The sequence below is a fragment of the Phyllobates terribilis genome, unplaced genomic scaffold (assembly GCF_046119375.1).
Source record: "Phyllobates terribilis strain yellow unplaced genomic scaffold, ASM4611937v1 Scaffold_11__3_contigs__length_659146591, whole genome shotgun sequence".
Taxonomy (NCBI): Eukaryota; Metazoa; Chordata; class Amphibia; order Anura; family Dendrobatidae; genus Phyllobates; species Phyllobates terribilis.
In genome coordinates this window covers 655786630-655799948 of record NW_027362771.1, presented here as the reverse complement: position 1 = coordinate 655799948, position 13319 = coordinate 655786630, and the positions used below count along the sequence as shown (strand labels likewise).

The 13319-nt window shown below is 55.1% G+C and overlaps 1 protein-coding gene across 2 annotated transcripts in view; it reads right to left on the bottom strand.

The window, feature by feature from the left end:
- The window catches only part of NEURL4 (neuralized E3 ubiquitin protein ligase 4), a 254722-nt gene that overhangs the window by 108053 nt on the left and 133350 nt on the right, over positions 1-13319 (bottom strand). For both annotated transcript variants that reach the window (XM_073654639.1, XM_073654638.1), the window contains exons 12-15: positions 1166-1358; positions 1022-1098; positions 865-943; positions 615-790 (exon numbers count right to left, since the gene is read on the bottom strand). In XM_073654639.1, coding sequence (XP_073510740.1) covers positions 615-790; positions 865-943; positions 1022-1098; positions 1166-1358 — 525 coding nt within the window. The remainder of the gene's footprint in view (positions 1-614; positions 791-864; positions 944-1021; positions 1099-1165; positions 1359-13319) is intronic.

The window sequence follows — 13319 nt, the reverse complement described above, 5'->3', positions numbered from 1 at the left end:
GCACCTGCACCTCGCCTCATCCCGCCGCCACTCCCGCACTTGCGCCTCGCCTCTTCCCGCCGCCACTCCCGCACTTGCATCTCGCCTCTTCCCGCTGCCACTCCCGCACTTGCACTTCGCCTCTTCCTGCCGCCACTCCCGCACTTGCACCTCGCCTCTTCCCGCCACCACTCCCGCACTTGCACCTCGCCTCTTCCCGCCGCCACTCCCGCACCTACCTCTTCACGCCACTCCAGCATCTGCAACCGCCTCTTCTCGCCGCCACTCCCGCACTTGCACCTCGCCTCTTCCCGCTGACACTCCCGCACTTGCACCTCGCCTCTTCCCGCCGCCACTCCCGCACTTGCACCTCGCCTCTTCCCGCTGACACTCCCGCACTTGCACCTCGCCTCTTCCCGCCGCCACTCCCGCACCTACCTCTCCACGCCACTCCAGCATCTGCAACCGCCTCTTCCTGCCGGCACTCCCGCACTAGTACCTAGCTTTTTCCCGATGCCACTCCCCACACCTGTAACCGCCTCTTCCCGCCGACACTCCCGCACACATCTCTTTCCGCCGGTACCCACCTCTTCCCGCCGGCACTCCCGCACCCATCTCTTTCCGCCGGTACCCACCTCTTCCCGCCGGCACTCCCGTGCAGGCCACTCCTTGGTCTTCGCCATTGATGTAATAGTGCAGATCTCCTCTGGTGGTTTTCATCATCCCGATCCTCGATCCCGATCCCAGAGAGTCCAGATCACAGCCGTAGTTATTCCTTAGTGTGTTACCATCCTGCATAATGGCCGTGCCGCTAACAGGGGGAGAGGACAGTGAGAAGCTGTACAGGAGGGGACCATGTGCAGTAATGGGGGGCTCAGTACTCACCTCAGCATCCATGTGTCATAGTCGATGTCAGTCATTGTGTTAGGGAATTCTAGGTCCTCCGGGCGGATGGCTGTGACTCCTGGGGAGACGCCACATGTTACAGACCTACAGACACATACAGGGGATGGAGCTTCAGCTGCAGAAAGGGGGCTCTCACCTGCCTCTATGGACCCCGACCAGCGATCCACCATCTTCTGAATGACAATCTCAAACAGCTCGCCATCCCTCAGAGGCCTGGAGAGAAAGAAGCCATGAGGAACTCAAGGAGAAGTCAGGACCACCATGGAGTACCCCCACTCACCGGCTAGACATGACGATGGCATCATTGAATTCACTGCGCGAATTGTTTCTCAGAGCGGTGCGCCCCCCGTTAGTGATGAGGGCGTTACTGCCGTGAAGGTGGTGGAAGCGCAGGTCAGACAGTGATTGAGTGCAGGGCGTCCCGGGCGTGAGGGCGAGAACCTCGTCATCTTCTCCAGGTAGAGGACCCATGTCTGCAAGAACAGAGCGACAATACATGTAGAGCAGCCCCATATATGCAGAGCCCCCACCCGGGGACCCTAAATACAGAGGAGTACATGAAGAGACCCCACCCGGGGACCCTAAATACAGAGGAGTACATGAACAGACCCCACCCCAGACCCTAAATACAGAGGAGTACATGCAGAGACCCCACCCCAGACCCCTATATACAGAGGAGTACATGCAGAGACCCCACCGAGGGACCCTAAATACAGAGGAGTACATGAAGAGACCCCACCCGGGGACCCTAAATACAGAGGAGTACATGCAGAGACCCCACCCGGGGACCCTAAATACAGAGGAGTACATGAACAGACCCCACCCGGGGCCCCTATATACAGAGGAGTACATGAAGAGACCCCACCCGGGGACCCTAAATACAGAGGAGTACATGCACAGCCCCCACCGAGGGATCCTAAATACAGAGGAGTACATGCAGAGCCCCCACCGAGGGACCCTAAATACAGAGGAGTACATGCACAGCCCCCACCCGGGACCCCTATATACAGAGGAGTACATGCACAGACCCCACCGAGGGACCCTAAATACAGAGGAGTACATGCAGAGACCCCACCGTGGGACCCTAAATACAGAGGAGTACATGAAGAGACCCCACCCGGGGACCCTAAATACAGAGGAGTACATGCACAGCCCCCACCGAGGGACCCTAAATACAGAGGAGTACATGAAGAGCCCCCACCGAGGGACCCTAAATACAGAGGAGTACATGCAGAGACCCCACCCGGGGCCCCTATATACAGAGGAGTACATGCACAGCCCCCACCGAGGGACCCTAAATACAGAGGAGTACATGAAGAGCCCCCACCGAGGGACCCTATATACAGAGGAGTACATGCAGAGACCCCACCGGGGGACCCTAAATACAGAGGAGTACATTCAGAGCTCCCACCCCAGGCCCCTATATACAGAGGAGTACATGAAGAGCCCCCACCCCAGGCCCCTATATACAGAGGAGTACATGCACAGCCCCCACCCCAGGCCCCTATATACAGAGGAGTACATGCAGAGACTCCACCCCAGGCCCCTATATACAGAGGTGTACATGCAGAGACCCCACCCCAGACCCCTATATACAGAGGAGTACATGCAGAGACTCCACCCCATGCCCCTATATACAGAGGAGTACATTCAGAGCTCCCACCCCAGGCCCCTATATACAGAGGAGTACATGAAGAGCCCCCACCCCAGGCCCCTATATACAGAGGAGTACATGCACAGCCCCCACCCCAGGCCCCTATATACAGAGGAGTACATGCACAGCCCCCACCCGAGGCCCCTATATACAGAGGAGTACATGCACAGCCCCCACCCCAGGCCCCTATATACAGAGGAGTACATTCAGAGCTCCCACCCCAGGCCCCTATATACAGAGGTGTACATGCAGAGACCCCACCCCAGGCCCCTATATACAGAGGAGTACATGCAGAGACCCCACCCGGGGCCCCTATATACAGAGGAGTACATGGAGAGACCCCACCCCAGGCCCCTATATACAGAGGCCCCTATATACAGAGGAGTACATGCAGAGACCCCACCCCAGGCCCCTATATACAGAGGAGTACATGCAGAGACTCCACCCCAGGCCCCTATATACAGAGGAGTACATGCACAGCCCCCACCCCAGGCCCCTATATACAGAGGAGTACATGCAGAGACCCCACCCGGGGCCCTTATATACAGAGGAGTACATGCAGAGACCCCACCCCAGGCCCCTATATACAGAGGCCCCTATATACAGAGGAGTACATGCACAGCCCCCACCCCAGGCCCCTATATACAGAGGTGTACATGCAGAGACCCCACCCCAGACCCCTATATACAGAGGAGTACATGCAGAGACCCCACCCGGGGCCCCTATATACAGAGGAGTACATGCAGAGACCCCACCCCAGGCCCCTATATACAGAGGCCCCTATATACAGAGGAGTACATGCAGAGACCCCAACCCAGGCCCCTATATACAGAGGAGTACATGCAGAGAGTCCACCCCAGGCCCCTATATACAGAGGAGTACATGCAGAGACCCCACCCGGGGCCCCTATATACAGAGGAGTACATGCAGAGACCCCACCCCAGGCCCCTATATACAGAGGCCCCTATATACAGAGGAGTACATGCACAGCCCCCACCCCAGGCCCCTATATACAGAGGTGTACATGCAGAGACCCCACCCCAGACCCCTATATACAGAGGAGTACATGCAGAGACCCCACCCGGGGCCCCTATATACAGAGGAGTACATGCAGAGACCCCACCCCAGGCCCCTATATACAGAGGCCCCTATATACAGAGGAGTACATGCAGAGACCCCACCCCAGGCCCCTATATACAGAGGAGTACATGCAGAGAGTCCACCCCAGGCCCCTATATACAGAGGAGTACATGCAGAGACCCCACCCGGGGCCCCTATATACAGAGGAGTACATGCAGAGACCCCACCGAGGGACCCCTATATACAGAGGAGTACATGCAGAGACCCCACCGAGGGACCCTAAATACAGAGGAGTACATGCACAGACCCCACCGAGGGACCCTAAATACAGAGGAGTACATGCAGAGCCCCCACCCGGGGACCCTAAATACAGAGGAGTACATGAAGAGACCCACCCGGGGACCCTAAATACAGAGGAGTACATGCAGAGCCCCCACCCGGGGACCCTAAATACAGAGGAGTACATGCAGAGACTCCACCCCAGGCCCCTATATACAGAGGAGTACATGCAGAGACTCCAGGCCCCTATATACAGAGGAGTACATGCAGAGACTCCAGGCCCCTATATACAGAGGAGTACATGCAGAGCCCCCACCCGGGGACCCTAAATACAGAGGAGTACATGAAGAGACCCACCCGGGGACCCTAAATACAGAGGAGTACATGCAGAGCCCCCACCCGGGGACCCTAAATACAGAGGAGTACATGCAGAGACTCCACCCCAGGCCCCTATATACAGAGGAGTACATGCAGAGACTCCAGGCCCCTATATACAGAGGAGTACATGCAGAGACTCCACCCCAGGCCCCTATATACAGAGGAGTACATGCAGAGACTCCAGGCCCCTATATACAGAGGAGTACATGCAGAGACTCCAGGCCCCTATATACAGAGGAGTACATGCATAGACTCCAGGCCCCTATATACAGAGCAGACCCGTAGAGCTCCCACCCCAGGCCTCTATAGAGACCCCTATATACGAGTACATGTAGTGCACCCCCCCACCACAATCCCTTCCAGGCCCCTATATACGAATACATGTATTGCCCCCCTTGCAGAGCCCCCACCACAATCCTTCAGACCCCTATATTTGAGCACATGTAGTGCCCCCCACCACAATCTCCTTCAGACCCCTATATAAGAGTACATGTAGTGCCCCCCGCAAAGCCCCCACCACAATCTCCTTCAGACCCCTATATAAGAGTACATGTAGTGCCCCCCGCAAAGCCCCCACCACAATCTCCTTCAGACCCCTATATAAGAGTACATGTAGTGCCCCCCGCAGAGACCCCACCACAATCTCCTTCAGACCCCTATATAAGAGTACATGAAGTGCACGCCTGTCACGCAAGGTGTGGGAAAGACCGTGCAACACAAAGGGCAGAGGAAAGGGGGGGGCAGCCCAGACTCTAGGGAAAGGGGGGGCAGCCCAGACTCTAGGGAAAGGGGGGGCAGCCCAGACCCTAGGGAAAGGGGGGGCAGCCCAGACTCTAGGGAAAGGGGGGGCAGCCCAGACTCTAGGGAAAGGGGGGGCAGCCCAGACCCTAGGGAAAGGGGGGGCAGCCCAGACCCTAGGGAAAGGGGGGGCAGCCCAGACCCTAGGGAAAGGGGGGGCAGCCCAGACCCTAGGGAAAGGGGGGGCAGCCCAGACCCTAGGGAAAGGGGGGGCAGCCCAGACTCTAGGGAAAGGGGGGGCAGCCCAGACTCTAGGGAAAGGGGGGGCAGCCCAGACTCTAGGGAAAGGGGGGAGCTGAGATCTCCTAGGCTGATCTAGTGTCACCCTGTCTCCACTAAAGCCTCATTGGCTCCTCACCAATCGCTGCACGCGAACCTCGCCTCGTCTCTTCCAGGTGTACGGCTAAGGCTAGGGAAGGGAGGAGATGAGAGCTAGTCCCTACACGGCCCCAATTGGACAGACCATCAGCAGATTTGGCTTTCAGTACCATCTTTATACTGATGACACAACTATACACCTCACCCCCTGACTTCACCCCCCTGACCTCACCCCCGCTGTTCTACAGACCACCAGTGACTGTCTGGCCGCAGTTTCTAACATCATGTCCGCTCTCTACCTGAAACTCAACCTTTCCAAAACTGAACTTCTTCTGCTCTCGCCGTCTCCTCACCTCTCTAAATCTGACATCTCTCCTCCGTGTGTGGCACCACAATTATGCAGAGCCAGCAGGCGCGTTGTATTTGACACCAATCTCTCCTTCACCTTCCATATACAATCGCTTGCCCGCTCTTGTCGCTTGCACCTGAAGAACATCTCTAGCATCCCCCCTCTCACCTTGGAAACAACAAAAACCCCTCACTGTTACCCTCATCCACTCCCGCCTTGACTACTGTAACTCTCTATTAATTGGCCTCCCCCTCCCCTGACTCTCCCCGTCCAGTCCATCCTTAATTCTGCAGCCAGGGTCTTCTATCTGGCTAATAGCTACTCAGACTCTTCCGCTCTGTGCCAGTCATTGCACTGGCTGCCCATGAATTATAGGATCCAATGTAAACTGCTTGTTCTCACCCACAAATCCCTCCACAGTGTGGCAACCCCCTACATCTCCTCCTTCATTACAGTGCGGCACCCCCCTACATCTCTTCCCTCATTACAGTGCGGCACCCCCTACATTCTCCTCCCTCATTACAGTGCGGCACCCCCCTACATCTCCTCCCTCATTACAGTGCGGCACCCCCCTACATCTCCTCCCTCATTACAGTGCGGCACCCCCCTACATCTCTTCCCTCATTACAGTGCGGCACCCCCTACATTCTCCTCCCTCATTACAGTGCGGCACCCCCCTACATCTCCTCCCTCATTACAGTGCGGCACCCCCCTACATCTCTTCCCTCATTACAGTGCGGCACCCCCCTACATCTCCTCCCTCATTACAGTGCGGCACCCCCCTACATCTCCTCCCTCATTACAGTGCGGCACCCCCCTACATCTCCTCCCTCATTCCAGTGTGGCACCCCCCTACATCTCTTCCCTCATTACAGTGCGGCACCCCCCTACATCTCCTCCCTCATTACAGTGCGGCACCCCCCTACATCTCTTCCCTCATTACAGTGTGGCACCCCCCTACATCTCCTCCTTCATTACAGTGCGGCACCCCCCTACATCTCCTCCCTCATTACAGTGCGGCACCCCCCTACATCTCCTCCCTCATTTCAGTGCGGCACCCCCTACATCTCCTCCCTCATTACAGTGCGGCACCCCCCTACATTTCCTCCTTCATTACAGTGCGGAACACCCCCTACATCTCCTCCTTCATTACAGTGCGGCACCCCCCTACATCTCCTCCTTCATTACAGTGCGGCACCCCCCTACATCTCCTCCTTCATTACAGTGCGGAACACCCCCTACATCTCCACCCTCATTACAGTGCGGCACCCCCCTACATATCCTCCTTCATTACAGTGTGGAACACCCCCTACATCTCCTCCCTCATTACAGTGCGGCACCCCCCTACATCTCCACCCTCATTACAGTGCGGCACCCCCCTACATCTCCTCCTTCATTACAGTGCGGAACACCCCCTACATCTCCACCCTCATTACAGTGCGGCACCCCCCTACATCTCCACCCTCATTACAGTGCGGCACCCCCCTACATCTCTTCCCTCATTACAGTGCGGCGCTCCCTACATCTCCTCCCTCATTACAGTGCGGCACCCCCCTACATCTCCTCACTCATTACAGTGCGGCACCCCCCTACATCTCCTCCCTCATTACAGTGCGGCACCCCCCTACATCTCCTCCCTCATTACAGTGCGGCACCCCCCTACATCTCCCCCTTCATTACAGTGTGGCACCCCCCTACATCTCCTCCTTCATTACACTGCGGAACCCCCCTACATCTCCACCCTCATTACAGTGGGGCACCCCCCTACATCTCCTCCCTCATTACAGTACGGCACCTCCTTACATCTCCTCCCTCATTACAGTGCGGCACCCCCCTACATCTCCTCCCTCATTACAGTGCGGCACCTCCTTACATCTCCTCCCTCATTACAGTGCGGCACCCCCTACATCTCCTCCCTCATTACAGTGTGGCACCCCCTACATCTCCTCCCTCATTACAGTGTGGCACCCCCTACATCTCCTCCCTCATTACAGTGCGGCACCTCCTTACATCTCCTCCCTCATTACAGTGCGGCACCCCCCTACATCTCCTCCCTCATTACAGTGCGGCACCTCCTTACATCTCCTCCCTCATTACAGTGCGGACCCCCCTACATCTCCTCCCTCATTACAGTGCGGCGCCCCCCCTACATCTCCTCCCTCATTACAGTGTGGCACCCCCTACATCTCCTCCCTCATTACAGTGTGGCACCCCCTAGATCTCCTCCCTCATTACAGTGTAGCACCCCCCTACATCTCCTCCGTCTTTACACTGCGGCACCCCCCTACATCTGCTCCCTCTTTACACTGCGGCGCCCCCTACATCTCCTCCCTCATTACAGTGCGGCACCCCCCTACATCTCCTCCCTCATTACAGTGCGGCGCCCCCCTACATCTCTTCCCTCTTTACAGTGCGGCGCCCCCTACATCTCCTCCCTCATTACAGTGCGGCACCTCCTTACATCTCCTCCCTCATTACAGTGTGGCACCCCCCTACATCTCCTCCCTCATTACAGTGTGGCACCCCCTACATCTCCTCCCTCATTACAGTGCGGCACCTCCTTACATCTCCTCCCTCATTACAGTGCGGCACCTCCTTACATCTCCTCCCTCATTACACTGCGGCGCCCCCCTACATCTCCTCCCTCATTACAGTGCGGCACCCCCCTACATCTCCTCCTTCATTACACTGCGGAACCCCCCTACATCTCCTCCCTCATTAAAGTACGGCACCTCCTTACATCTCCTCCCTCATTACCGTGCGGCACCCCCCTACATCTCCTCCCTCATTACAGTGCGGCACCTCCTTACATCTCCTCCCTCATTACAGTGCGGCGCCCCCCTACATCTCCTCCCTCATTACAGTGCGGCACCTCCTTACATCTCCTCCCTCATTACAGTGCGGCACCCCCTACATCTCCTCCCTCATTACAGTGTGGCACCCCCTACATCTCCTCCCTCATTACAGTGTGGCACCCCCCTACATCTCCTCCTTCATTACAGTGTGGCACCCCCTACATCTCCTCCCTCATTACAGTGTGGCACCCCCTACATCTCCTCCCTCATTACAGTGCGGCACCTCCTTACATCTCCTCCCTCATTACAGTGCGGCACCCCCCTACATCTCCTCCCTCATTACCGTGCGGCACCCCCCTACATCTCCTCCCTCACTACAGTGCGGCACCTCCTTACATCTCCTCCCTCATTACAGTGCGGCACCCCCTACATCTCCTCCCTCATTACAGTGTGGCACCCCCTACATCTCCTCCCTCATTACAGTGTGGCACCCCCTACATCTCCTCCCTCATTACAGTGCGGCACCTCCTTACATCTCCTCCCTCATTACAGTGCGGCACCCCCCTACATCTCCTCCCTCATTACAGTGCGGCGCCCCCCTACATCTCCTCCCTCATTACAGTGCGGCACCTCCTTACATCTCCTCCCTCATTACAGTGCGGCGCCCCCTAGATCTCCTCCCTCATTACAGTGCGGCGCCCCCCCTACATCTCTTCCCTCATTACAGTGCGGCGCCCCCCCTACATCTCTTCCCTCATTACAGTGTGGCGCCCCCCTACATCTCCTCCCTCATTACAGTGTGGCACCCCCTACATCTCCTCCCTCATTACAGTGCGGCACCTCCTTACATCTCCTCCCTCATTACACTGCGGCGCCCCCCTACATCTCCTCCCTCATTACAGTGCGGCACCCCCCTACATCTCCTCCTTCATTACACTGCGGAACCCCCCTACATCTCCTCCCTCATTAAAGTACGGCACCTCCTTACATCTCCTCCCTCATTACCGTGCGGCACCCCCCTACATCTCCTCCCTAATTACAGTGCGGCACCTCCTTACATCTCCTCCCTCATTACAGTGCGGCACCCCCTACATCTCCTCCCTCATTACAGTGTGGCACCCCCCTACATCTCCTCCTTCATTACAGTGTGGCACCCCCTACATCTCCTCCCTCATTACAGTGTGGCACCCCCTACATCTCCTCCCTCATTACAGTGCGGCACCTCCTTACATCTCCTCCCTCATTACAGTGCGGCACCCCCCTACATCTCCTCCCTCATTACCGTGCGGCACCCCCCTACATCTCCTCCCTCACTACAGTGCGGCACCTCCTTACATCTCCTCCCTCATTACAGTGCGGCACCCCCTACATCTCCTCCCTCATTACAGTGTGGCACCCCCTACATCTCCTCCCTCATTACAGTGTGGCACCCCCTACATCTCCTCCCTCATTACAGTGCGGCACCTCCTTACATCTCCTCCCTCATTACAGTGCGGCACCACCCTACATCTCCTCCCTCATTACAGTGCGGCGCCCCCCTACATCTCCTCCCTCATTACAGTGCGGCACCTCCTTACATCTCCTCCCTCATTACAGTGCGGCGCCCCCTAGATCTCCTCCCTCATTACAGTGCGGCGCCCCCCCTACATCTCTTCCCTCATTACAGTGTGGCACCCCCTACATCTCTTCCCTCATTTCTGTTTATCGGCCTACCCGTTCTCTATGCTCCGCATGTGACCTTCGACTAACATCCGCACCTCCCACTCCCGGCTCCAAGACTTCTCCCGAGCTGCATCTATTCTCTGGAATGCTCTACCCCAAGAAATTAGGACGAAGAACAACTTACACAGTTTTAGGCGCTCCCTAAAAACACACACCTGTTTAGGGCGGCCGATCACCTTCCCTAATTGAAGTCCTTTTATATTCTTATAGCCCATCCCTTATTTCTCCAAACAATTCTCCACCGAACCAAAAATCACTACAGATACTGTCTGGTGATGAGCTCATGCAGCCTTTATCTATCCCTCATCCCCTCAAGATGGCTGGACCATCATTGTAAATAAGCCCCTGTCCTTTGTGTCACCCCCACCTCATTGTAGATTGTAAGCTCTTAAGAGCAGGGGCGTCACTTTTTGCTTTAATTATTGTATTATCTTTAGCTGTTACTTATGACTGTTGAATATGAACCTCTGAATTGTAAAGCGCTGCAGAATATGTTGGCGCTATATAAATAAAGATTATTATTATTAGTCGATCCCCACTGAACACTAAAGACAACAAGGGAGGACAAACAGGGGGAATTGCTTAGACTGCACTCAAATGCACACATGTCCTCAATACCAGACAGGACAAAGTACTGAACTTGCTAAAGCCTTCACAAGAAGTAATGAATATCGCCGGCACCTCCCTCTGGAACACAGCAGGTATTTATACACCCAGGCAGGGTGTTAATTAGCAAGAAGAAGGTAGCCGCTGGGTCCTAGAGGGACAGCCTCCAAGAAGGTGTCTGCAATGCCAAACGTAGAGATCTTCTGCAACCAACCGCAGAGCGACTGTCTGTCACTTCTGAGACACCTGTGACAGTATCCCCCCCCCCCCCTCTACAAGTGACCTCCGGACACTTAGGACGAGGTTTCTCAGGATAACAGGTGTGGAATGAACGAACCAACCTAGGAGCGTTCACCTCTGATGCTGAAACCCACATCCTTTCCTCTGGACCATAACCCTACCAATGCACCAGGTATTGTAGAGAATGACGTTGGAGACGAGAATCTACAATCCTCGAAATCTGGAACTCCAGATTACCATCAACCATTGGTGGGGGTGGTGGTAGAGGCCAGGGCTCAAGAGGTTCCACATACTTCTTGAGTAAGGACCTATGGAACACGTTGTGGACCTTAAGGGCCTGAGGAAGTTCAAGACGAAACGCTGCTGGGTTAATGACGGCGGTTATTTTATAGGGACCAATAAACCTAGGTCCCAGCTTCCAAGAAGGAACCTTCAGCTTGATATTCCTGGTAGACAACCACACAAAGTCATTCACATTCAGGTCCGGACCTGGCAGGCGTTTTCTGTCAGTCATACGTTTCTACCTGTCTCCCATGATCTTTAAATTACTCAGAACACCCCGCCATACCGAGGAGAGCGACGAAGCAAACCGTTCCTCCTCAGGAACTCCCGAAGCTTCTCCCCCACTAAAGGTACCAAACTGTGGGTGATAACCATATGCACTGAAGAATGGTGACCTGCCAGTGGATTCTTAACGATGATTATTAATGGCAAATTCTGCCAATGGTAAGTAGGATGCCCAATCCTCCTGGTTTTCGGAGACGAAACACCTGAGGTAAGTCTCTAAATTATGATTGACCCGCTCAGTCTGACCATTCGACTGAGGGTGGAGGGAAGAGGAAAAGGACAGCTGCACCCCCAGTCGAGAACAGAATGCCTTCCAGAACTTGGAAACAAACTGGGTCCCCCGATCTGACACCACATCGGAGGGAACCCCGTGAAGCTTCACAATCTCATTTATAAACACCTGAGCAAGTGTCCTGGCATTGGGAAGCGCAGGTAATGCGACAAAGTGAACCATTTTACTAAACCTATCTACAACCAACACAACAACCGTTTTGCCTAAATTCATACAGAGCAAAAGGGATGATTTAGACGGACTTCTCTTGAGCCTCTTGTGAGTGGGATCTGCCAGTATCCCTTGCTCAGCTCGATGGTAGATATGAACAGAGATCCTCCTAATCTATCTAGTATTTCATCCACCCGAGGCATGGGGTAGGCGTCTAACGGTGACACCACTGAGTCTTTCTTGTGCACCAACACTACACTGGATGCCCTTGGGCTAAGGGAAGAAATTATGACCCCCATAATCAACATGTCATCTAGTTGTCACCTAGTAGGTGGTGACACCCGGTAGGCTGATTGGTTAGATTGAAGTGGCTATCCCTGTGTTGACATGATGGACCAGGGGAGTTAGACTAGGCCAACTCGTCAACAGGGAGACACTTGTTCCAAGCAGTTTTGTTAACAGCTGCCTCTGTGACGGACCAAGCCGCTCCCCCAGTGGTACATCTGCTACCCCTATTCCTCTTTTGGATTCCACCAATAAGTTTGAGATCTGGTCCACATCTGGGTCATCTAAGGGGGGGACGGACAACAAACTTGATGACCTCCCTGTCATCATAGCATAAGCTCTTAGCCTGTTGACATGACGTGTAAGGACCTCTGCTCGATCCAGGGCCACGGTGTAGTCAGTCTCCCCACATTTCCTGTTGATGGTGAACGGACCAGCCCACGTGGCTTGCAGCGTGTTTTTGCGTACTAGTACTAGAACCTTCTGTCCACAGATACATTCTCAGAGTCTGGCAGCATGGTTGTAACACCGATCTTGCCTTTCCTGAGATATTCCTACATTCCCATGGACTAAGGTTAGGGTTACCCTAAGGTACCTCATCTCTTTCCTAAACTTTTGGACATAATTCAGAATAGAAACCTGTTCTGTGGGGAAGGTGTCCTACCAACTCTCTTGTACCAACACCAAAAGGTCCTTGTACTTTTCGGCCGTACAGCAATTTGGGGTTAGAGGGTTAGAGAAAACTCTGTAGACTCCTGCGGCATCTTCCCGTGTGCGAAAAGAAGCAGCTGCAGATTTTTCTCCCAGACTCCCAATCCCCGCGGACTCCACATACCTACTAATGGGCTGCTTGAGCCTTCCGTTGAAACGCTCATACAATCCGTTAGTTTCGGGGTGGACCCCATGTTACTCCCAGAGGAT